The 24,836-nt window shown below is 32.1% G+C and overlaps 2 protein-coding genes across 2 annotated transcripts; both read left to right on the top strand.

Annotated features, from left to right (window-relative positions):
- Positions 1-123: 123 nt before the first annotated feature.
- Positions 124-6,035, top strand: LOC126839566 (protein wntless-like). The gene is made up of 9 exons (XM_050574930.1): positions 124-286; positions 1,598-1,785; positions 1,914-2,022; positions 2,275-2,384; positions 2,497-2,640; positions 3,653-3,833; positions 3,911-4,038; positions 4,229-4,390; positions 5,952-6,035. Exons 1-9 carry the CDS (start codon positions 124-126, stop codon positions 6,033-6,035), a joined length of 1,269 nt encoding a protein of 422 aa, XP_050430887.1.
- Positions 6,036-10,952: 4,917 nt separating this feature from the next.
- Positions 10,953-24,324, top strand: LOC126839511 (GMP reductase 2-like). The gene is made up of 6 exons (XM_050574850.1): positions 10,953-11,064; positions 12,176-12,295; positions 19,708-19,965; positions 21,728-21,916; positions 23,451-23,656; positions 24,108-24,324. Exons 1-6 carry the CDS (start codon positions 10,978-10,980, stop codon positions 24,304-24,306), a joined length of 1,059 nt encoding a protein of 352 aa, XP_050430807.1. The 5' UTR covers positions 10,953-10,977; the 3' UTR covers positions 24,307-24,324.
- The last annotated feature ends 512 nt before the right edge of the window (positions 24,325-24,836 follow it).

Below are 24,836 nucleotides of genomic sequence, written 5' to 3'. Positions count from 1 at the left end.
CGCAAGTCGAACCGCAACCGTGGTAGTGGTCGGACGTACGGCGTATAGAGCTGCTGCTGCTGCTGCTGCTGTGTAGTAGGTTCCCGTCGGACGCAGACTATATAGTGTAGAGACACTGAAAACATGGCGAGGAACCGCAACCGGTCAAGACCCGAGCCGCCGGTCCCCAACACGGCGGAAAGCACTTATTCTTATATGCTGCAATGCGTGTCCAACGAGACGTTCTTCTTTGTGGCGGCCATGTTATTCGTCACCCAGGTGTCGATTGTTATGTGCGGCACTATGTGTAAGTTAATCTGTTATTCTTAATTCTTTATTACACCACACAAACGAGGCGTCCCTAGTAGCCAAGGGCTGTAAGTGTGTGTGTGTGTTTTTTTTTTTTTTTAAATTACAAGGAAAGAGTTTTTAAACATTACATCATGCCATCTCATCACACGTTCTATAAAAGTACACTATGATACGTATCTGGCTACCAATATTGTTGTTAGTACCTATCTATCACATAGCTCGTTGTCATTCCAAAAAATTCACTTACACTCATTAGCTTATTTTCCCGGAGCAAATTATTAAGGCGTAGAGGTCGTTCCATCAACACAATATTGATTTGACGAGGGCTGCCATATTTTTCAATGCAGCCACTTTAGGAGAGAAAAAAACATTTTTATTCGGTAAATATTTGTGGCGACACTGTTCGTGCTATCATTTAATATTACTTATCACTAGAGGCGCAACTAGGATTTATTTCAGTGGAGGGAGAGGGGGGGCGGGGGTTATACATGATATAGAATAATTAGTATAGGCTATATTTAGAGGAAATCTCGTAACGTTTTCTAGTAGTAATTTTTAAATATTCAAAAATACTATTTTGGACTCGATAGTATTATATAATGTTGCCCTAGAGCAATAGGTAAATACTTTAGTATGGATATTAAGTGACGACTGTCGAAAAATGATTAAACAGTGTTTAGAAATTAAAATTGTGTGTATAGTAAAATAGTTATAAAAAATAAACAAAATAGCTGTTGTAATCTTAAGTGAATTCTTCTTTTTGAGTCTTTTGCCAGTTCTTTTGCTGTCCTGTCGTAGGTATTCCGTAAGAATGTTATAACTTATAAGCCTTCGTAAACCTATCTACTGCTTATCACCATGATTTAAGACAATTTGATGTGGATTGTGAAAGCAGGCTGTCAAAACATAATTTTTACACATAAAATTAATTTTTTGTTTTGTGGCAATGGTCAAACTGAAAATTGCTAGCTTTGTCCAATCAATGTGGAATGCACACGCGTTATTGGGAACGGCAGCTAAGGGGGGGGGGGGGTGCCGGCTTAGTACACCCTTTAAAAACAAAGTCAGGCCAATGACTTTTAACTAGTAATAATATACATACATAATTAAGTTACAAGTTCAAGTTACAGTGTAAGTACGGTATTAACCTCCCTTTCCATTCTCAGAACCACACTATTATACAGATTATTACACTACAAAAAAACAAAGGTCAAGGGAGTAGATCTACCCCTCCCCCAAAAATGTGCTACTGTTTATAGAAATAAAGTTTTGAAATTTTATACTCGTTTGTTGTTGTATGTCAAAGTTCCGCCTTCGTCGCAAAACAAACAACCGGTGTTGGCAACGACATGTTTGAAAACTCCAAAAAACAGTATGCCGGAAGTTTACGGCCATAGCCTAAGAAGTTGTAAAACATACAATTTAGAAGAGTACAGCCCAGGAAGTCTAAATACCACAAATTTGGATGAGGATGAAATCGTTTTTTCCTTCGAGGTATGCTTATCGCAATTAACGTTGAAATCGACAGCATATAGTGTCTAATTACCACCTATCTGTCATGTTATACTGTGATGAATCAACCGGAATCGTTATGAGTTGTTAATATTATGCGTTTTTTATAGATGCCCGAACCGGAAGACCACGATTCGCTTATCCGGTACTTACGTTGGCAGCAAAATATCATCGGAAGTATGTTTTTTGAAGTTGCTCATCGTCCGGAAGATAAAGAGGGTAAGAGGGAGAAAATTTAAAAATGAAAATCGGTTTTCTACATAACCTTGTCAAAATACTCAAACAACTCGAATAGACTCTAAAATCAAATACTGTAAACGTGCATACCCTAAACACAAACTAACTGCTGAACTATTCTCATGTCATTTCGATTGTATTTGATTTTTATTCAATTTGTATTACTTCGATTATACTGGTCGATTGTATTATATTTTTTATTAAATTACCTATTAATGTCCCTCCTATTTGTAGATGTTATTATATTCGATGTAGGCATGGATATCGAATTTACACATGCTAACAAAGGTAGTCAGTTTGCCAAATTTTATGAAATGATCGACGTGAAACACCAAGTGGATTGTGTAAGTAACGGTGGTGTATATTTTGTTAGAATTTGTTTTATTTCAATTTTAAGCGATTGAGATAATAATATATGATGGTATTATATTTTTTCAAATTATTTTGTTTGTTTAGAAATTGTTGTACAACGACATGTATGCTTGCACAATGATTAAATTGTTCGAATTATCTCCGTTTAATTTCGATTATAACATGGTGAAGATAAAACTTCGGGGCGATTCTACTAAGCTGAAGAGATTGACGGACATGTGGCTAACGGTGAATGTCATAATGTGTTATTATTGTAGATATTTTGATTGGACGGGCAAGGCTCGTGTCCAAGGCTTCAAACAGCATGACAGTTTGTTTTTATTCATAAGATGTTATTTAATGACTAATGATGACACTATTAATAAACATGAAAGGACAACACTAATTATGGGCTATAATTTATGAAATTATTTTCATGGAAATATATATTAAGACGAGAATAGACGTTTAATTAATATGCAAAAATATAATAGAAAAAAAGGGAGGGGGGAAATGGGGTCGCTAAATATTTTACAGAATAAGGGCTTCGCTTTCATAATTTCCCCAGACGAGAAAGATTTAGAAAATCTGAAAAATGTAAAAACTTCTTTATTCGCGTTAGAAACATTTGATATTTTTTTACAGACTTAGATACTTATTTTGTGACATTTTTGGGTATTCATAGCTGTTTGATTTATCCGCTTTCCTTAATAAAATATAAAAAATATGACGGAACAGGATATAAAAGCGTTTAAAACTTTTAACGAATAAAAATAAGTAGTTGTAAATAAATGTATTATTGGCACATTTAACTATAAAGTCCAATTATAACTAATATAATATTTTATTAGAACCCCCCCCCCCCTTTATAAATTAACGAGATTTTTGAAAACATTTTTTAAAGGCTAGTTCCTTTTGATTTGCAAACTTGCTCGTCAACGTTTTTTTGTCAAAAAACTAATTTCCTAAAAAATTGTGACTCATAAATGCATATTTATGGTGCATTGTATAGGAAATTTTTTACTAAAACTTAACAATGTGCTAATATTTGTAAACATATATTTCAATACAAAAAAGAGGGATATCTACATATTTCTATTACATATTTTTTTCAACTTCTATAACGCATACAGGCTCTGTTTTGTAAAAAAGTAGTTTTTGCTTAATTTTATCATTACAGTCACTAGGCTCCTATTACTTTGAAGTACAAATTACACAATGATAGATCAGAGTGTGATTTTTACAAAATGTTGGTTATTAGGTGAAAAATAAAAACGACTTCGTGTCCAGACTATGGCTGTTATTCAAAACGATGGTATGGTTTTTGGCTTTTTCAATAGCCGTATTGGCGTACAAGACATGGCGCCAAATTGAACGCCACGACTCCAAGTTCCATATAACGATAACAGAAATGTTTACTTCGATTCTTGCGTTGTTGCTTGGTAAGCACATTATTGGGATATTAGTAGCTTAGTCCGTTTTAAACGTTAATCTAACTGTTTGTGTACAATTTGTCTAGTACCGTTGGACGTAGCGGTGAGACCATTTAACGCAGGTTTAGCGGATTCTATGCTAGTCTTTAGAAACAACAATTTCCACATCGCATTAATTATTTACTGGATTATTTTCATCGGCGAACATCTCGTGGTAAGTTGTTACTTTCAATACAGGGTGTCTCGTCGAGGATAACACACTGTTCTCCTAGGAAATGAGTGTCTTGTCCTTAACGAACCACCCTGTATGTTAATTTCCACATGGATATATTAAATGTATTCATGCGTGTAAAAGATAGCGATATTACATGTACCTATTGAACGTTTACGCTTGATCCATACAGGATAGTAAGAAAAGGAGTTTGTATTACTTCGCAAGGTCGGCGAGCTGCATCACAACTGTGTGCTCTTTTAACTTGGTGACCAACTGGTGGATAAGAGGTGGCGAATTGAGAAGTAGTTCGTTTGCCTCGGTCGCCGCATCGGAACTGAGCGTTTTCGTATTGGTATCCTTTTTTAAGAAAAATAATAATAAGTCACGTGTCATATTTTTACAAGACAGTGTAAATAACGGGGTAGTATGATAGTAGGTGAACGAACAATAAATAAATTCAGGGATTTGCGCGTTGTTCGCAATGTGCCTGTATATTATATAATTTTCTTTGACCCACACAATCAGGTTAACGTTAAACTATGGACCGCATTGGCTGGAGGCCTCTATTATCCTCTGGTGGCCATAGCTATATGGAAGCACTGCATAAAAAACAAAAGAAGTTTACGCCAATTGACCGACAAACAGTATGATACCATCGAATTCATCGCCCGCGGCATGGAATTCTTGACGGCAGTCACCGTATTATGCATTGTTATGATTGTATTATCGTACTCGAACCCAGTAAGTGGCTGTGTCTACTAGTCAGTAGTTGTTAAAAATAAGATAAAACTCCTAACCTTCCCATTATGATTTAATTTCACTTATTCTATCCTGCCTAGACACTCCACTCGTCTATAATAGCGAGCAACAATTGCCTCGACAACAACGTGTACATTAACGATAACAATCGACATAATATGTGATAGGTACAATACACGGAGGATTATTTTTTTTTAGGATAGTGAAGGAGGCCATTCCCATTATTCAATAGCATCCTATTTCTTCTTCGGCGTGCGGAATGTGCACGCATGTATGTACAATTTTATGGCACGACTTGGACGAAGCGATGGTGAGTATTCTGGTAGTATACTAATTTTGGTATAAATTCAGTTTAGCTCCCAAGCGACGTAGGCGGAGATTGGGGGGGGCTTAGCACCCCCAAAATTATCAATAGCCCCCCCAATTATTTGATCACTTATCAAAGTAATAAATTCCTTAATTAATGGAGTAAAAACTAAAATTATTAATAAGAATAAATTATGAAAATTATTTTAGTTCCAAAACGGCAAAACATTATAACAATGTTTTTGATAATGTTATCATTTCATTTTAATTCGAGTGCTAAATAAAGTTATACATTTTTCAAAAAACGCAATAAATATTGATAAAATTCAAAAGGCTCTAACCCTAAATGTATTCCGATTCAAATTATTTCAAGTCGCCTTGTCTTTGCCAATTAGTTCAGCTACATGCGAACGCAGCTTTTTAGCTATGCGCAAAATTAAGACATGGTTACCTGACATGGTTGCAAGACAGGTTTAATAATTCATCCATATTATACATTGAAAACGATTTAAATATTGATGTAGAAACAATTATTGATATATTTGGATCTAAGAATAAAATAATATGTATTTACTTAAATAATATACAAGTATTATATTATAATTATAATGTTTTTTATTTATACATTTTTAATGTTATATAGTATTATATATTAATAATTTAGGAGTGTAAATCCCTTGCTGGTCATTTTAGGTAGAAAAATGCTAGCCCCCCCAAAAAATTAATGAAATCTCCGCCTATGCCAAGCGATTTAAAAAAAAACACACGACTGCTACTAAAAGTTGTATACAAAATATGTGTATGCAGTGCCGCATTGTGACTACTAAAATAATGCCTTTTGATTTCAGATGGCGAAACCGTTGATGTCGCTGACATACCCTGAGGACGACCAAGATATCAATTCGTTAGTGCCAAATAGCTTCTCATATTAGAAAATTAGTTTTTGATCGAGCGTCATCGCCATTAGTATAATATTATAGTTCTTAGTATTCGACATTAGATGAAAAAAACATTAAGTTGATCAGTAGCCTCTGACATTGAGATTAACACAATTAATAATAATATATTTAATTACACACTATATATATATATATGATGACCTTTATTTGGTCATTATATTTCTTGATTTTCAAATGTAGGTATATACAATAAGACAGTGCACGTTTATTATAGTAACTAGTCTCAATGATAACTTAGAGCCAAGTTTTAAAATCGACGGGTAAATTGCAGTTTAATATTTTTTGAGTTTTAATTAGAGTATCAAAATAAAATAAAATATGTATAATATATAAATATGTCCATTATCCTCATTTTCACCGTAGAATTATATTAAAAGGATCTGAGGATAATTTACCGTGAATAATTACATTTTTTTTTTGTATTCTATACCTTATCGTTTACAAATAATTGTTTTACGTACCAACTACCGTATTATACTTGTCAAATGTGTCATAACCAATTCTAGTCATTGAAATTTATTAAATATACCTACATAATAAACTATACTTGCAGTCTATTCTTTAACTATATATATATATATATTTTACTTCCTCATCGTGTCTTGTATTCATCCAACCAAATCCTCTTGTCTATGTTTCATTATCTTATATTATGTATGTTTGTTAACCGTTGAAAAATCGTTAAATTTTAAAAATAATTTTTGTACTTAAAGTCGTGCAATTTTTTTTTATATTTTCGCAATAAAAACAAGTCTAGTTTACTAGCCACCTTAGATACTAGCTTGATCTATAACACTACTCTAAATTTATTCGGTACTTTCAACGAGACATGAAAATGCTCTTTCGTGCAGACTCGGTTGAATTTTTTTTTCATACTTAGGTATTATTGTGACACATTCTAGTTTCTTCAGTGCAGTGTTCCTTATTTTCACGTTTAACGGTTGTACTTGTCCGACAGGCAGCAGGTGAGTTCGGGCGAGGTTATTTTGATTTAACGGGTTGGTTTTGCAGCTGTACAAACCACTTCGAATGCACCCATAGAAGGTATAGGGGATGACTATTTTTTACTTTATTTTGCTTTGAACTACAACGAGTCTGCGATAGCCAATTTGGTAGAAATTATATTTTGTTGAAAAATATTTTGTGTTGTCTAAAATATATTCAGCACCAAAAATCAATGCACAGGTATTTAAATTTATTTCACGTGAGTTACTTGTGTAATTTTGTGAAGCCTATTTTTAGTTAACGAAAAAAAATTTTAAAAAACCTATCACAGTCTTGATAATCAGAGTTGGGCATTATTTAGATAATTTTTTATCTAGATAATTATCTAAATAATTTTTTTATTCGAATGACCGTCGAATAATTTTGTTTATTCCAATGACCGACGAATAATTTTTTTATTCGAACAATTACTATTAAAATAAAAAAACTGAATAAATTCTCTTTATTCCAAGTAGTTTTGAATATTTTTTTTTCTATGATAATTATTTAAATTTTTATCATAATTAAAAAAAATGTATTGCGACTTTATTTGAATGAGTTAAACAATCATTAATTTTTTTGTCTTAGTGGATTTAAGCTTTCGATACGACTTATTCATATTATGGGTTTTTCAAAAGATTAATTGAGGGGATTGTATGCGGTCTGTTTTTTGACGTTTTAGACAAAAAGCCATACAAAATGTTGACTATTTACAATAGTCCGATTTCAATATGTACTAGTTCTTTGGCAACTTTACTAGGTTATGTTGGAAGCGCTTTTTTATATTTTTATATGAAAAATTATATAAATTAAAAATAGTACCTTGAAGGTTATACAAATTAACCGGAAAATTAATTAACATGGTCGACATCTTTTACCCCTTGGTTGCCCGAACAAAGAAAAAACCAAATGTCAGTTGTCACCAAATTTCTTTTCGTTAAATTCGTTTAAATACATATTCTAAACTATAATAAATTTGAATAAAAAAAAAATTTACATTAGTTTTTTAAATATAGTGATGTAAAGTAAAGTACCGTCGGTCACAACAGTATTTTTTATGTGGTACTTATTTGTACCGACGGTCTCATACGTACATTTTTTTTAATATTGTAGGTATAGGAAATATTTTTTTAAAAAAATGATTCGAATAAATCATCTTAGATTTGGTCGAATAACAAAATTATTCCAACAAATTTGTTGTTATTCGTTAGTCGAATAAAAAGTGCCAAACTCTGTTGATAATTATATATTTTATAGCCAGTATAATTATTGGTCTGTCATTATTATTTCTTAGACGAGACGTGGGTGAATGCAGGCGAGTGTTGTAGTAGAGTGTGGTTAGACAATTCAATAAAATCGCATAGAGATGCATTCCACAAAGGATATCTATCTACAGCGCCAAAAAATCCAACAGGCAAGGGCAAGCGGTTGATTGTTGTACATATAGGCTCAGCAGAGGGTTTCGTCGAGGGTGGTCTACTGTGTTTTGAATCCAAAAAACACACAGCAGACTACCAAGATAAAATTAATGGAGATACATTTTATGACTGGTTTTACGGAGTTTTGCCCAGATTAACAGAGAGCTTTGTAATAGTGATGGACAATGTTTAGTACCACTCAGTCAATAAGGACCCCATCCCTACAATAGCTTTGAAAAAAGACGAAATAGTAGTTAATACAATGGTTAACGTCCAAATGTTGTATTATCGATAAGCCGGTGGTCAAATGTCTATCGATGGAAAGAGTTCGAGAAATTAGACCTGTTCATGATAAATATGTTAAAGATAAAGAAGCTTTAAAATCAAATAAAGTGGTATTACCCCATGCATGGGGTAAAATTCCTAATTTTTATTATTTGTAAATAATGATTTAAAGGTATAAAAAAAAAGTTTAGTCCATAAATTAACAATCTTTATAAGTTTATAGAGCATATTAAAATGTTTATCACACTTTTAAAACCAAATAATAGAAAACGCGCACTAAAACCCCAGACTGCTCTAGTACTTACTTAACTATTATAGTAACTAATAATAATTATTTTTTTACTATAGATAACCCTTTGATATATCGTACTTTATTTATCATCAACGCCAAAAACCACAGACTGAGAACTCGGTGAGTAAACTTTTTGAAAGTAGAAAAAATTTCTGAAAATTTTGACTGGTCAGTAACCAGTTATGAAAACTTGCTTTTTAAGTTATTAAAGTTTAAAATTTAATACGGGAGGAAGAGTGGAGTGTAGTATTATTTGCATTTCATCAAAAGCACTCTTCTTGTTCTAAATTTTAAACTTAAATCAATTTAAAAGTAAATATATAAAACTGGTTATCGTCTAAGCAATGTTTTTCTATTTTCAAAACGTTTATTAAACATATACGTTCCCGTTAACGTTTTAAAAGTCGATAACGCTCTGGAAAATACTAAAAAAGGATAAATATTTGGTAATATTATAATATTGTACAATGACATAAATGAAAAGTTTTCAAATATCGAAAAATAATTATAAAGTTGTAGAATTAAGAATTCGCATCGAAGCGTTTAACTTAAGAAATTGGTCCGGCGGTTTAGAAGAAACCGAAGCAGGCGCGGATCCAGCTTGTGTTAACGGGAGGGGCGGTTTAGTAATGCATTTATAAGTATATATATATATATATATATATATATACAACGTATCCAATAAGACATTAGGACCTATTGAAGTATTGAACCCTGCGGTCAATATGAACGGCACGGGTTGTGCAGCTAGCGATAGGTACAAGATAATATTTGTAGACCAAACAATATAAAATCAGATCCTATTTTTGACAAAAAAAAAGAAGACACATGGCAGTCCTCGGCCGCCGGTGTGAATATTAGTCTGCGTTCACTCTGATAGAGATTTTATTTGTAATATTACATAAAATTGATTTATGAACAATAAAAAACAAAAGTTTTGCCCCAAAATTAAAATAGCAAATACTATGATATAGCCAACGGGGGGGGGGCGGCCGCACCTACCCCCCCCCCCTGAATCCGCGCCTGAACCGAAGAAATCGGTTCAGAGACTTATCGCGGGTACAGACACAAAAATAAAAACACGTTTTTATGTCATTAAATCCAGAATGTCATAATGTATAATGAGTGATTAATTTTTTGTCAATAAAATTTTAATTCAAGTTGTGAAAAATAAAAAAAAATAAAATGTTCTTGTTGAGAAAAAAAAAGTTCTCGGGATAGAAATTTCTGTTATACATTTTAAGATATACGGTGTTTAGAACCTTTTGATTACACACTTAAAAAATATATTATTGTGTCGTTAATAAAATAATGGCAACAAGGCACCTTTAGTTTATCTATTCCATTGACTACCAAAAGGGGTTAACTACGTCTCATGGTTATCGGACTAATCAGATTATCGGAGTAAATATAGTTTTTCTGTATCTATGCCAATTTAAATCATTTTAATTTGAAAATTGCACATTATTCCCTAACAAACTTTTCTTATAAATTAAAACCATTTTTGAAAAAATTGACATTAGAACCCTTAGTTTCCCAGCACACTCATGGCAAAACCTATAAATGCTCGGAGTACCAGCTGCCGAGCGCGCTACAATAATAAATTATACATTTTAATCACGCGTTGTTGTTGTTTTACTTACATACAATAATATTAAGTATTATTATTTTAGAAGTCTTCTGTCTTTTGACGACACCGCGTTTGTTTGTTCGTGTGAATATTGTGATCACTTGCCGCTGCATAATGGGAGTGCCGACCGCCTTTTCTGGGGTGTGATTGGTTTGCCGTTGACGTTGACGGCTAAACGCATCTGCTGGCAAACCCATCAGTCATCGGTGACCACCGGCCAGTCGTCCATCGGTCATCGTTGTCATTATTGTACTGTTGTCCGGTCGTTGCGTTTGACCGCGGTTGCATCTAATATAGGTAGTCGTCATGTCTAACATCATCAACGAAGTCAAGTTGGACTTCAAAGACGTGTTGCTCAGACCCAAAAGAAGCACGCTGAAGACCCGGGCCGAGGTGAGTTTTCCTGGATTATATTGAATCAACTGGATTTTACTTTTTAGTGATGTAAAAACATATTTTGAAACATTTTCGAAACACTATACACAAATACATTACAACAATTTAATACGTATTTAATTATATAGCAATAAAATAACTGTAAAAAATTTAATACACTTAAAAATTTTAAATGTCGAGAGAACGCTTCGCCACTTATTTATTTAAAGTTGGCGGTTTTTTTGTAAAATCTTAATTAATATCTTTAACTTGAGCTTACTTATAATATAAAATTTATAATTATTAATATTATTTACCAACTAAGTAACGAAGATTACCTATTGGAAGTTATTTTTCTATCATAACCGCGCTCTGATATTTGTTACAATAAAATATTTTGTTATTTTAGCTATTAGTTATTTTAAAGTTGATTTGTTTTGATATTGTAATTGTTAACAATTATAATTGTAATTTAATTACAAGTCTTAACAGTAAACATCAAAATATATAAAAAATACGTTTTAGAGAACTAAATATTTTTTAATAAACATAGGTAATTGCATAACTGCAACAGTAATAAATTTTATAAAAAAAAAATAAAAGAAAACGTGATAAGGAATCTTTTTAATTTAGATATAGTGTCATAAACATTAATTTATAAACATCACTTTATATTTTAATATCGACCTAACGGCTTTTTCTAGTTTTTTTTTTAGTACAATTTTTTTATTTAAAATAATAATATTTTAAAATATATATAACCCATTGGGTCCTGTATTTGGTATATTCATATATTTTTATAGATATATTTAATCTATTATAATAGATGTGTACAGCTATGTAATATTAAATATTGTAAATATATTATTTTTTACAATACTTATAGGGACAGACTTTGCACTTATTATATTAGTAACTATAAAAAGGAGTTTTAAATACACTTTGGTAATAGCATAAGTTGTTGAAACATGCTCAGGATGTTTTTTTTTGTTTCATAACAGTAAAAAACGGTATACTACCTTAAACCTCATCTACCAACTTCACTTATAATACATTTTTTTTTCATATCAGTACAAACATTGCTAAATGCTCATTTGATTTATCCAAAAAAAATTTCGGTTGTACTCAGGTGGATCTGTACCGGCATATTATGTTTCGGAATTCGAGGCGTACGTACCAAGGCATTCCTCTGATAGCGTCAAACATGGACACAGTGGGTACTTTTGAGATGGCTGCTGTTTTTGGAAAGGTGAGAATTTTATTTGTATTAGTATAATACTATAAGTAGACAAGGACTTAAATAATTGTTAGATGAATGAATTCAAAGATAAAGGTAGACCATATGAGTGGATAATATTGTTATAAAATATAATATTATTTGCTTAGAGATGTGCAGATTGAGTACGGTGTCTAAAATAGTTCTTGTACAGAATAAGGTTAGAATTTAGAAATAATATAGTCATCAGTTTACAAAATGTACAACTATAAAAGTTAACAGTTTAAAACTACAAGGCAATTGTGTATTCGACTAATAATATAAACCGTGGACATTAATTTTTTTTTTTTTTAAATTAACAGAGATAAAAATACAATTATTGTAAGTATGTAATTTTACATTATCATTTTTCTTTTTAAATTACATTTTACTAATAAAAACTTTTAATGACCAAAATTCATCTTTTGTTGTATCTGTATCTGAGCTCAAATTTCCTACAGCACGCCTAGTTTTTTTTTAAACCACCTCCAAAGCTAAAAAACCAGCATTTGTGGTATTTTCAGTGTGTTTGGAACGTTTAAGTATTTTGTAAATGTATTTAAAATTTCAGTTTTCATTCTACTTTTTTGTTTTTGCTGAATTCAGCACTGGTTTTCGATTAATGTAGATTTATTTTAAATGTATTGGCTATTGCAACTCAAAAGAAAACGAACAAAATCAATATTCTATCTGTCACAATTAACCTTAGGGAATTAGGTTTCTAAACAAATTAAGTTTGAGACACCTTATTCCGGTTGTATCAATCAGCCTGTTTGTCTATCCATATGATAAGGATATGAAATCCTAAATAATATAAAAATATAAAAGCTTAATGAATCTGGTTAATCTCCTTGAAAAATATAACGTTGTATTTAATGAAACTTAAAAATTAACCATCTTAGTACTACTAAACATTCCTGATTCCAGTATCCAGCGCAGCAATGTTAAAGGACTTTTTTCTTAAAAAACTATATGAGAAACCGTATATCAAATGACCGACTGGTCATTTTGTCAAGTGTTTAAAAAAAAAAATTGCTTAAAGTTTGGATGAATTTATATGAATAGGTTCTCAATAAAACATAAAAATACTTTTATATGAAAACATTAATTATGATGATTGTATTTTATTTACAATATCGCATCTACATATTGGATGTTTGGATTTTATTGACTGCTGTAATATTGTAATGTATTACCTATTAACATTTTTAAAAGGTGAATTTAAAAATAATGAATGTTCAATGTTATTAAAGCATTTGTATTTGATTTTATTTATAAATTTATCATTTAATTGTTTATGTATTTTATGGTGTTTTTTTAATTACACTTTTTGGCAAAATGATAAAATATGGTATTATTAGATTATATGTTTGCAGGGCCGGACTTAGAGGGGTGTGGGGGGGGGGTTTGACACCTCCCCACTCGGGAAACTCAAGTATACCTAGTCGGCACATTCCGAACAAAAAGTCGGTAAATATTATATCCCCCATAAAATTATACAAATAACATATTTATTATTTTTATTTTATAAAAGTAGGTAGGTACATAATTTTTATTGGAATCTAGCGACGAATAGTGAATAGTCGGCATACGGACGACCATACGAAAATATAATTTTAGTTTTTAGTAAAAAAAAAACAATGCATTTTCGGTAATTCCCGATTTTAGCAGAAGTATTATTATTTGTTTATAATAGTTGTGGTGTATATTATTATATCAAACGATGTTCGGTCATGGGACCTATTGGTCTATTGTAAACAAACATTCTATCCCTCTATAAGTATATATTTTTATTTTAGTTTTGAAATTCTAAAAAATTCCCTACTATAAAAAAAAAACCTACTCTTCTGTTTTAGACATATCACATAACCCATAGTATTAAGTCTGCAGGCAAATAGTTAGCGGTTTATTTTTGCTTGTGCCGTGTGCGCGTGTAAAATAATAAGTATTGGTTATAAATGTGTGTAATCTAATATATATATATGAGATTATATATCTAATATATATATCAGATTTTTAAGGCCTATGAGAGTTCCTTGGTACTACTTCACTATGTCTTGTTTCTTCTTTATTACTATCGTTGCGGTGGGATATTACCTACTATAATATCCTACTATACTATATATATAGCGAGCAGGGAGCAGACATGAGCATTATTTTTAAATAGTGTACCTAACTAAAATAAAAATAAAATTGTATTTAGATAATAACTCATAAAAAAATACACGTTTGTTTTTATTTCAAAGACTTTAATAATAATTTTGAATACAGTTTCATTATTTTTTATAAAATTATTTAAAATAAGGCTATTTGTATTATATCTCGGTTAAATTGCAGTTTCAACTGCAATACGTTATAATTATGTTAAATAAATTCAAACATTTTTAAAATAATGCTTTTAAAGTAGGGCTCAAATTGTTTTAGTATTGGTGACTGAGAATTGAAAATGTAGTAATAAATAAATTTGTTAGCTGCCTAAATATTTCTATGCTCCAAAAACATTTTAAAAACCAAAAAAATCAAGTCACAAAATGTCATAAAATATTTACGAAAGTACCCAAATATTTTAGTTGGCAATTCAAATTTTAAAGTCGGCAGTTTCATTTTGTCACCCCCCCTTGCATATTTCTTAGCACCGGCCCTGTATGTTTGTAGTAATGATATGCTGATAACTCCTTTTTTTATAATATAAAAAATGTCGGGAAGAAGGGCCCACCTAGAGAATATTTTCTGGCTATTTGCCTGCTGCCGATCTATGTGTTTCAGCGGTTGCCAAGGTGAATATCGATAATCAATAATCATTTGTCCTTACATTTTGTTATCTATAATATATTTTGCTATCCATTTTGTTTTTTTTTTTAATTGAATGATGTATATTATTTAAAGTCAATTATCAATTTAAAGTTCAGAGGAGACTTGTAAGTAAATTAAGATATATTATTTATTTAGGTTTCTAAACAGTAAACAAACTAAACATAAGAGTAACACAGGTTACAATAAGCGTTTACAAATTATTTATGAAATTTTGGTTTATTTAAAATACATTTTGAAACCGGGAATTTAGCTTTTCTGACTTTACTGTACAAATATTAATTGAAGGATCGGTCCGAACAACGTGCTAAGAACCAATCGGTACATTTTCTAGTATCACAGTAAGAAAAATTTACATTAGTTGGCTTGATAGGTTTCTCCGCGGACCACGCTCATTGCAAGATGATTCATATTGATTCATACATAAGTGAATAGGTCAAAGTTTAAAATTTAGGACGGGAGGGAAACAGTTTTCAAAAAGAAACATTACAAAATTGCAGTTAGTTCGTCGATCCATAAATATAATTCCCGGTGTTGTAAGGAATACATTAGCAAAACAAATTTAAAAAATACTACCCAAATGTGGATGTGAGCGCACAAAGCAATAAAAAAATAGTAGGAATTAAAACAATTTTTTAAACACTGTCGAAAATCAAAATTATGAATAAATACCTGACACGGCACCGTCGACTTGGTCATGCGATAACCGGTGGACGAACATCGTCCACCTGTGCGACCAGTGTCAAAGTCCGTCCACCCGGACGGATCGACCGGCGGCTAACGCCGATTGCCCGGTCTGTTCGGTTTTCGCCTCGCCCGCGGAATCACGCTTCCGCCCCCTTGTCCCACACCTCCGTCCCATTTCCCAACAATATATATTTTATTTTCATTTTTTTTACTCTCGTGTTCGTGGAGATCATTTAATAAATGGGCTTACGCCCAGTACCACGGACCAAATGTTGTGTTAAATTATTTATTTATTTTTATTATTTCCCCGTGTCTCTTTTTTTTTAAATTTGAGGTGCGATCCTTTAAACGGGTCCCTGTCATGGCTGTATGTAAACTGCGCCAAAAAAAAATTTAAACATTATACAAACTGCGACAAAGATGATAAGGTACATTCTACAAACTGCGACAATTTATTTTATATACCTACTATATAGTATATAATATACTATAGTCTATAATACATACCGAAAACCGATAAGAATGCTATCTTGTACCATATATTATTATAGGTCTATGGTGTGCACATAGTCAATAGAAGTAAAGGTGTAAAAATTAAAATTAAAAAACAATTTTAAAATACATATTAAATTGAAAAATATTATTATTTAACTAACATTAAATTGTACATCTAATAATAGTAATAAGTTTTATAGACTACTGTAATATAATACTGTCTAAGAAAATACAAAATTGAAATAATAATACATTTTTTTTTTTTTTTGTTGTTCGTTTATAAATTTGTATTTTTGAGTAGTAATTTTATTTCGTTGTTGTATTATACCTTCTTCTGCACTCCTAACTTTTATGTATGTATCAACTTGAATATATTGTAGAACATGTATAAATGTATATAGTGACGGATGATAATGATGATAAAAATATGCATTAAATTTTGAAGGGAAAGATTCACTTACATTATTTGTTAAAACTTCTAATGATGATGCCCACAAAAAAGGAGGCAATATACCTTCCATATAAGTTTCTGTTAAATAATCGCAGAATTGTACTACACGAGTATATGTTACCGTATCAGTATGTATTATTGTACATAGCTAATATAAGTATATTATATACTATATAGTAGGTATATAAAATAAATTGTCGCAGTTTGTAGAATGCGCCTTATCATTTTTGTCGCAGTTTGTATAATGTTTAAATTTTTTTTGCCGCAGTTTACCATCTCCCCCTGTCATACCTACACAATTGTTACATAATATTCTATATACAGTCGTGCGCCTATTACCCGGAAACGGAACGCTGATGTCGAGTACAACAAAAAAAAAAGTAGCCGTTCAATGGCTTGAAGATGATTTGGGCGACAGCGATTTGGACGAGGGCAAGTGTGACACGAAAGTCGCTCCGCGCGTCGTGGCCATTGTGAAAGACGCCAAAACCAAGTTGGTCGGCATAGTGATTGGCGGCGGTCTGCCGCAATGTTCGTGTGTGTACGTCAAACAGGTCACCGACAAGTCGCCGGCCGCCGTCGACGGTTCGCTGGAGAGCGGCGACGAACTGTTGGCCGTCAACAACGCGCGCGTGCGCGGCTGTACGAGACAGCAAGTGGCGGAAATGATCCGGTCGAGCGCGGACCCAGTGGTGTTCAGGTACAGTAAATTGCACGCGGACAGCCGACAGGGCAAAACGTTGGACATCATACTCAAGAAGGTCAAACACCGGCTGGTGGAACGCGTGTCGTCCGCCAAAGCCGACTATTGGGGCATCACCCGCGCCGTGCTGGTCAACGACGACGTGGTCAAACGGCAACAGCAGCTGGACCACATCGAACAGTTCTACCGGTGCCTGTTGGACCGCACGGACTGCTGGCTGCGTCTGTTGTTCGACCTAGCGCGGTGTTGCGGCCAATTCGGCGACGCCTTTGCCGAAATCGCCGACCGGGAACCCCAACAGCAGGCGCGTCGAGTGCTGACACGGTTCGCGGCCTACCACAGGCGAATGGACCGGCACGGCGTGGCTGCGGTCCAAGTGCTCAAACCCGCCGTGCATTCGTTCGACGCGTGTATGCAAAAAGCCATTCCCGACACCAGGCAGACGATACGCAAGTACGCCGACGCCAAGTTCGAGTACCTGGCCTACTGTCTGAAAGTCAAAGAGCTGTACGACGAAGAAAACGCCTACCGGTTGGCCGACCAGCCGCTGTGCCGGTTGGAGACCGGCAACTACGAGTACAGGCTGGTGTTGAGATGCCAGCAGATGGCCCGCAAGCGGTTTTTGGAGCTGCGAAAGGACGTGCTGGCCAAAATCGAACTGATTGAAAACAATCACGTGCACAAAATCGCCGGCCATTTGCGCACAATTGCATCCGAAATGGCAAAGTTCAACCGCAGTATACGCCATATGGCGGCTTCAAAGGTACACGGCGAACCATGTGACGGGGCACCGCTGTTTCCGATACAATTGCACTTACCTCGTTCGGCGCTTCAATGCGAATCGGTCCGGTCTGCTGAACATTTGTCCGGCGATTTCTTCGAAGCCAACAACGAAGATGATTCGTACCCACTGGTACTTTGGGACGACACTGCCGAAGATTTCCCATCGTCGCCGAATCGGCAACAGAACACATGTGTCGGCTGCCATATGTACTTGCCACCTATTTGACTATTTGAATAATTTAAATAATAGTTGTTAATTAATAATTTTTTTTTGTAAGACAGTTGGATAAAAGCCGTGGTGTTTATAGAGCAAATGAGTATAAATTTGTTTAAAAAAAAAAAAAAACTAAAAAATATTCACTAGAACAAAAGTTTATATCTTTGTGAAACATCCAGTATACGTTTTGTCACGTGTAGGTATACAAAAAAGCATTAAAATTCCAATTAACACAGAATCGATTTAAGTCCCGGAATAAAAACATGTCTGCCTAATATGTGAAAATATATTTAATATAAAAAACATAATTAGGTGTATATATTTTTTTTCCAAATAAATTATATATTATAATTTTTATTTGGATAACGAGACAAATTTTAATTCCTGAAACAAATATTAAAAAAAAAAAAAAAACAGTTAAATAACAACAAGATATTGCTAAGAGAGATAACTATCTTGGTTTTAGAGGAAAACCACGTTTCCCTGAATCATTATTACGTTAAAATGTTAAGACAAATTGTCAGGGAAATCTATATAGTTTTATATAACTTTGTACTCATAAACAATTTTTAAATAAAAATATATTTGACCTGAATCAAAATTATTTTTGTACCATAATAACTTGAATATACGTATAAGAACTATGTACCTATACATTAATTATAAATATATTTAGAAAATACAACCCAAATGTGGATGTGAATCATTTTATAAGCGGGCAAAAATGATTTTTGATATGTTAAAAAAACATATTGCAATTTATTTCGCTGCATGGGCAAAAAATGCAATTAAAATGCTTTAAATAAAAATACGTATTGTAAAAAAATATTAGATAGGTATATACTGACTAAAGTATTAAAACACTAGTATAGGTAACTCAAATATTTTACAAAACTGTTGCGACCCAATGTTGTACAATTTTGTCAACATGTTATTTAGTGTTAAAGTAGTCTCAAAAGTCAATGCGATTTCATCCTAGACTGCAAACATTTTTAAATGTTGTCAACCAAATTGATAGCCATTTTAAACACAGTCTTTGTCTTGAAAGGTGGTTCAGTGTTTTAAAAATATTACTCTCTTTTTATAAAATAATATATATTTTTTTTTTTTTGTAAAATACCTACATTAAATTGATAATTTTGTAACGAGTTGTGTTGTGATTACAATTTTCATTTTTGGACCTTCCCCTGTGATGGCCATTTTCTTTATTAGCTTTGAACAACTCTTAAATGAATTAATTTGTATTTTTTTCGGTTAAGCATGGCGTATTCACTACTATCCATAAGTATTACGAGGTGGACGAGTGGCTGGTGTTCGCCAATGAAAATCCGACAATTCTGGATCATGTCGCCGTCAGTTGTGGCATAAGCGAGGCCGATTTTCAAAAATTGGGCAAAATTTTGGCTGCTGTTCCCGGCGTGTCGTTCATATGCTTGGACGTTGCCAACGGCTACACACAGCAGTTTGTGGACATTGTACGGAAGACCCGAAACACTTATCCACAACATACGATTATTGTGAGAGAAGACAATATTATTTCAGATTTGAAAATTTCACTTTCACAGAAGTCAGTGACGGTCTGTCTCTGACTTCTGCCAAACACACAATTGTTGGAAAAGATTCAACAAGAAGTTCATCTAATATTTTCCATCTGGAAATGGTTAAAGGTGTTAACTGACACAATTTCAAAACTGTTCAGGAGGCAACGTTTTAGTCATATGCTTGGAATTTTTAAGTTCAACTGTTAAATAATATTTTGCTAAAGTGTGTAATATTATAACCTAACACTTTCATGTAATTCAAACTAAAAATTATTTTACAAAAAAATGTCAGTCAACACCTTCATCCATTTACCCTCTCAATTCATTTAATACACGATTGGCCAGTCTGTCTCGGGGTAAATTTTAATATAGAGTACATTTATTAAAATCCATTTAATGTCTATAAAGCTTACAATACTATATAATACAGTACAGTCACCGTTTATTGGACTCGCAAGTTATTGTTGACTTACATTATACATTGGTTAATTGGGTCAACCGAAGTCTGAACCATAGATATTGGTCGGTTAATGTGTCATTATTTTTAACATTATTTTCCCTAACCTAACCCTTTCAATCAAAAGAGGTAGAACTTAGATGGATAAAGTCAAAAACTAATTAAAGAAAAACTTAAAATTCGATTTTTAAGTGAGTTTTTAGGGCGCATAAGATCCGAAAATTAGACTGATGGTAGATTTGGAATGTTTAACATAAACTAATTTTTTTCTAGATCTAGTCACTTTTTTTTTATAGGAATAGCCATTTTTTATTGCTTAAAACAATTTTAGTCTGTTAAAACAACATACACATTTTCTGGTTATTTAGCTATTTACAAAAATCGAATCAGATCTTTTTTAACGGGATGAATAAAAAGTCATTATGTTTTTTTTAAATTAACTATAAAGTTCTTATAATATTAATAGTTGCAAATCTAGGAATTTATCAGCAAATTTTAACAGTTTCCAACACGTATCACCCTCAAAAATTAAACCACTATATTTTTACTAATGCTTAAGGTTTGATTCTATGAGCTACTGTGATACAAATTTATTAAGTAAAAAAAAATTCACCAATTTTTCTTTTTGCATTTTCCCAGTGATAAAAAAATCTAATTCGATTTTTGTAAATAGGTACATAAAAAAATGTGTTATAATAAAAAAAATTATTGGCCATGTCAGTTTTTTAGGCGGTTTTAGGGAAACTTTGAATTGGTGAACTATGCTAACTTCAAAATTGCTCTAATTTTAAGAAAAAAATAAGCGTTTTATCCTTAACAAGTTGACTGGCAAGCTATATAAGAGTCGAGTATGATACAAAAGCCAGTCAACTTGTTAATAAATATTGTACAACATAATGATTATTTCTATTAACTGATCGGCAAATGTATTCAGTGTAATAAAAATATAACAAAATTGGGTTCCAAATTAGAATAAAAAAATGACAAGTGACCAATTATAAAATTTGATGAAAACTATAATTTATGAAATCATGCGATTAGCTTCAATCTTCCCCAAAACGGTTTCAAGGTTATTAAACTAAACTACGCACAACAATTAAGAGCAAAAGAAACATTTTGATTTCTTTGAAAGCGCATCCGATCTTGTGAACGGTTGAGATAATTGTTTTAAAAAAAAGCTTTTCTTTAGTCTGAAAAAAAATCAAAATTGGAGATGGGCTAAAGTGATCTATATTAGTGTTTTTTTATTTTTATTTTTAAATACATTTTGTCGATACACAGGCAGGCAACGTGGTCACCGGCGAAATGGTGGAAGAACTGATATTGTCCGGCGCCGATATTATCAAAGTCGGGATAGGTCCTGGATCGGTGTGCACTACACGCATCAAGACCGGAGTAGGATATCCGCAGCTGAGCGCCGTGATCGAATGTGCTGATGCTGCACACGGTCTACAAGGCCACATCATTTCCGTACGTATCGTTTTCATTTAATAGAATACCAGCTTGTTATTTCAATATTTGGCTTAAGGAATATTATGCGAAGCCTCGGGTGATATAGGGGAAGTTATTGATAAGAAAATCGGACGATTGATAAGAGAACTGACTGATAAAAGTGGAGACCAAGGAAGGAAACTGGAAAGTGAAGACATATTCGTAATACAATGTTATTTGTTTGCTACATTTTCTACTCGTTGCGCAGTTGATATTTATTATTTTCAATATGGCCAATATTTCCCCCCACTCGTTAAGTAACTTTTTTTTTTTTTGAACATTTTATATTATCAGTGCTTTATGAAATTCGGTTACTATTCAAATATTAAAAAATAAATTTTTAATTTATTTCTAAAAAAAAAATGAATTACAAATAATCAGAAAATCGGTAATTGAATGATTAATTTAGCGAAAAATATTTTTAAAAAAAAAAAGAAGATTAATATTGTATCTTTATATTTATCATAACCGGGTATTGTATTATAGGAAAGTCTCTTAGATTCGAAAAAAGGATGCATGCTGGCTTTTTAAGTATAGTTTTGACAAATATGAACTTTTATTACAAATGAGCAAAACACGTTTTTTGAACTCTATTTAAAGTTCGATTTATTATTTTTCACTTTTCAAGAAAAAGAAGCTTAAAAACTGCCAGAAATTATAATAATAATTCAACCAAAACATATTCGTTCAGGAGATGGTAATTGTTTAAAGTCAAATAGCACCATACAGTGTAGGTACTAATTAACATACTGTGTATTGTTTTCCCATTAAAAGTAGGATGATAATATAACGACTAGTTGATAGCCAGTTTTGAATACTTACCTTAAGCGTTTAAAACGTACAAGCTAAGAAAGAAGTGTGGGCTAAGATTTAAATAACATTAATCTGCTTCACCCCATCGTTTATGCGCTTAAAAACTTTTAAAAAAATGAAATGATAACGGGTGTTATCATTTTAATTATATCGCTCCAATTAATAGACAAATCAAATGTGAGTGTTGCTACTTGAGATTTAAAAGAAAAATTACCTACCCTCTAAAATATATATATTTTTTTTTTACTGTAAGATTTATATTCAGTATAGATTAAATTACTGTAACGTGGACTTCGGGTCATTGAGTATTAAAACAACAAGGAATTCTTCTAAGAAGTGCTACACACTTGTAAAAATAATGATTTTATCCAAATTTTGTGCATAAAATATTTTGATTAATACAAAAATGTACACATTAATTAATTTTTAAAATTATAAAAAATTGGGTTTTACACTTAGCAATGTTCTCTGATGGGACTAATAGCTTGCGCTAGACGGTGTTTATAACTAAAATTTTGTTTAATCCATTATTAGCGCCTAGCGTTGCCATATGGCAACATCCAATTTTTTAAAATTTTTAAATACATAAATTTCTTTCTTTTTTTTTTTAATTCAAAAAATAATTTAAAAAAAAAAATCCGGCGTTAATGGGTTAATCATTTTAACTAAAATTTTTTAAAAAATTGTGTTATAATGAAAGGACGGTGGATGTGTTTGTCCCGGTGACGTTGCCAAAGCATTCGGTGCGGGTGCCGATTATGTAATGCTTGGGGGAATGCTGGCCGGGCACGATGAAAGCGGCGGTGAGCTGACCATCAAGTCCGACGGTACCAAATGCAAATCTTTTTACGGCATGAGTTCGCTGACAGCGATGAAAAAGCACTCTGGCGGCAAAGCTGAGTACAGGTAACCATAAAATTGTTTTAATTTTGAAAAAAGTTTCTTTAAGCCAAAATATCTTAAACTTGAAAATCCTTCTTTTTATATTTTGTGATAAAACTTTATTTTATAAGTTATTAGTTTTATCAACTTAAATGGTCTCTAACTTGATAACAATTATAATTTTTTAAAATATCAAATTAGTGATAAATATATTTTGTTATATTTCAGCTTGAAGATTTTAGTTTAACTGTAAAATTGTTCCATTAGTTTTTCAGTTAGAATACTATAAATGAAAAACTAAAATTTTTCAAAAAATAAGGAAGCACTTAAAGAGTTAAGCTAAGGGATTTTGAAATTTTAGAGTTTCTTATTTGAATAGGCTAGTTTTGATTTTGGTTAAGTAAAAAAAAAAAATTATGTCATTTACATTAGAAAGGTACCTCCTACTTCATGTTTTAAAATGTATGTTAATTAGAGCGGCCGAAGGAAAAGCCGTGGAAGTGCCGTACAGAGGCAAGGTAAACGACACTCTTTTAGACATACTGGGCGGTCTTCGATCGGCGTGCACTTACACAGGTGCTCACAAGCTCAAAGAGCTACCAAGGCGTTCCACATTCATCCGTTGTACGCAACAAGTAAATCCCGTATATTCCAATATTGCTGCTAAAGAATAGATGTTAGGCAAGTCATATAAAAACAAAAAAAACAAAATAAGTGCACACAAAGATATTTTATTATTATAATATTTGAATAATTAAAAGTACATTAGAGTACAAGATTGTTTTTTTCTTAAACATCACACGATTTTTTTTCTTCTAACAAGCAAAATTAACTTTATTTAATCACACTATTTATTTTAATCATGGCAATCATTTTTTTTCTTCTAACAAGCAAAATTAACTTTACTTAATCACACTATTTATTTTAATCATGGCAATCATTTTTTTTTTTTATTATATATATATATATAATTAAACATAGATAAGATATATAATATTATAGTATACCTAGCTTTTTTTTACAATATTACATTCGGTGTTTGTAGTAAGTCAGTTAAAATTTTAAGCAAACCTAAGATTATAGAAAATAATACATTTAACACACTTTGTAAAACATTTATGACTATTATATTATATATTAAAAGAATCATATTGCACCTAACATATTGTGTTTGTCTTTAATTTTATTATATTTTTTTTCGGAT

Source organism: Adelges cooleyi, unplaced genomic scaffold (genome assembly GCF_023614345.1).
Source record: "Adelges cooleyi isolate 19-005CV unplaced genomic scaffold, UGA_ACOO_1.1 ACOO_flye_CR_arks_rails_tigmint_CR_PRNA_306, whole genome shotgun sequence".
NCBI lineage: Eukaryota > Metazoa > Arthropoda > Insecta > Hemiptera > Adelgidae > Adelges > Adelges cooleyi.
This window is presented reverse-complemented; position numbering and strand designations above follow the sequence as displayed.

Bases quoted from the DNA above. Each gene is read 5' to 3' on its own strand.
- LOC126839566 (XM_050574930.1), top strand. From the start codon at position 124: ATGGCGAGGAACCGCAACCGGTCAAGACCCGAGCCGCCGGTCCCCAAC. The intron at 2,023-2,274 runs GTAAGAGGGAGA...TCCTATTTGTAG, and splicing joins TCGTCCGGAAGATAAAGAGG to ATGTTATTATATTCGATGTA. The intron at 2,641-3,652 runs GTGAATGTCATA...GTTGGTTATTAG, and splicing joins TGACGGACATGTGGCTAACG to GTGAAAAATAAAAACGACTT.
- LOC126839511 (XM_050574850.1), top strand. From the start codon at position 10,978: ATGTCTAACATCATCAACGAAGTCAAGTTGGACTTCAAAGACGTGTTG. The intron at 11,065-12,175 runs GTGAGTTTTCCT...GGTTGTACTCAG, and splicing joins CGCTGAAGACCCGGGCCGAG to GTGGATCTGTACCGGCATAT. The intron at 21,917-23,450 runs GTACGTATCGTT...TTATAATGAAAG, and splicing joins TACAAGGCCACATCATTTCC to GACGGTGGATGTGTTTGTCC.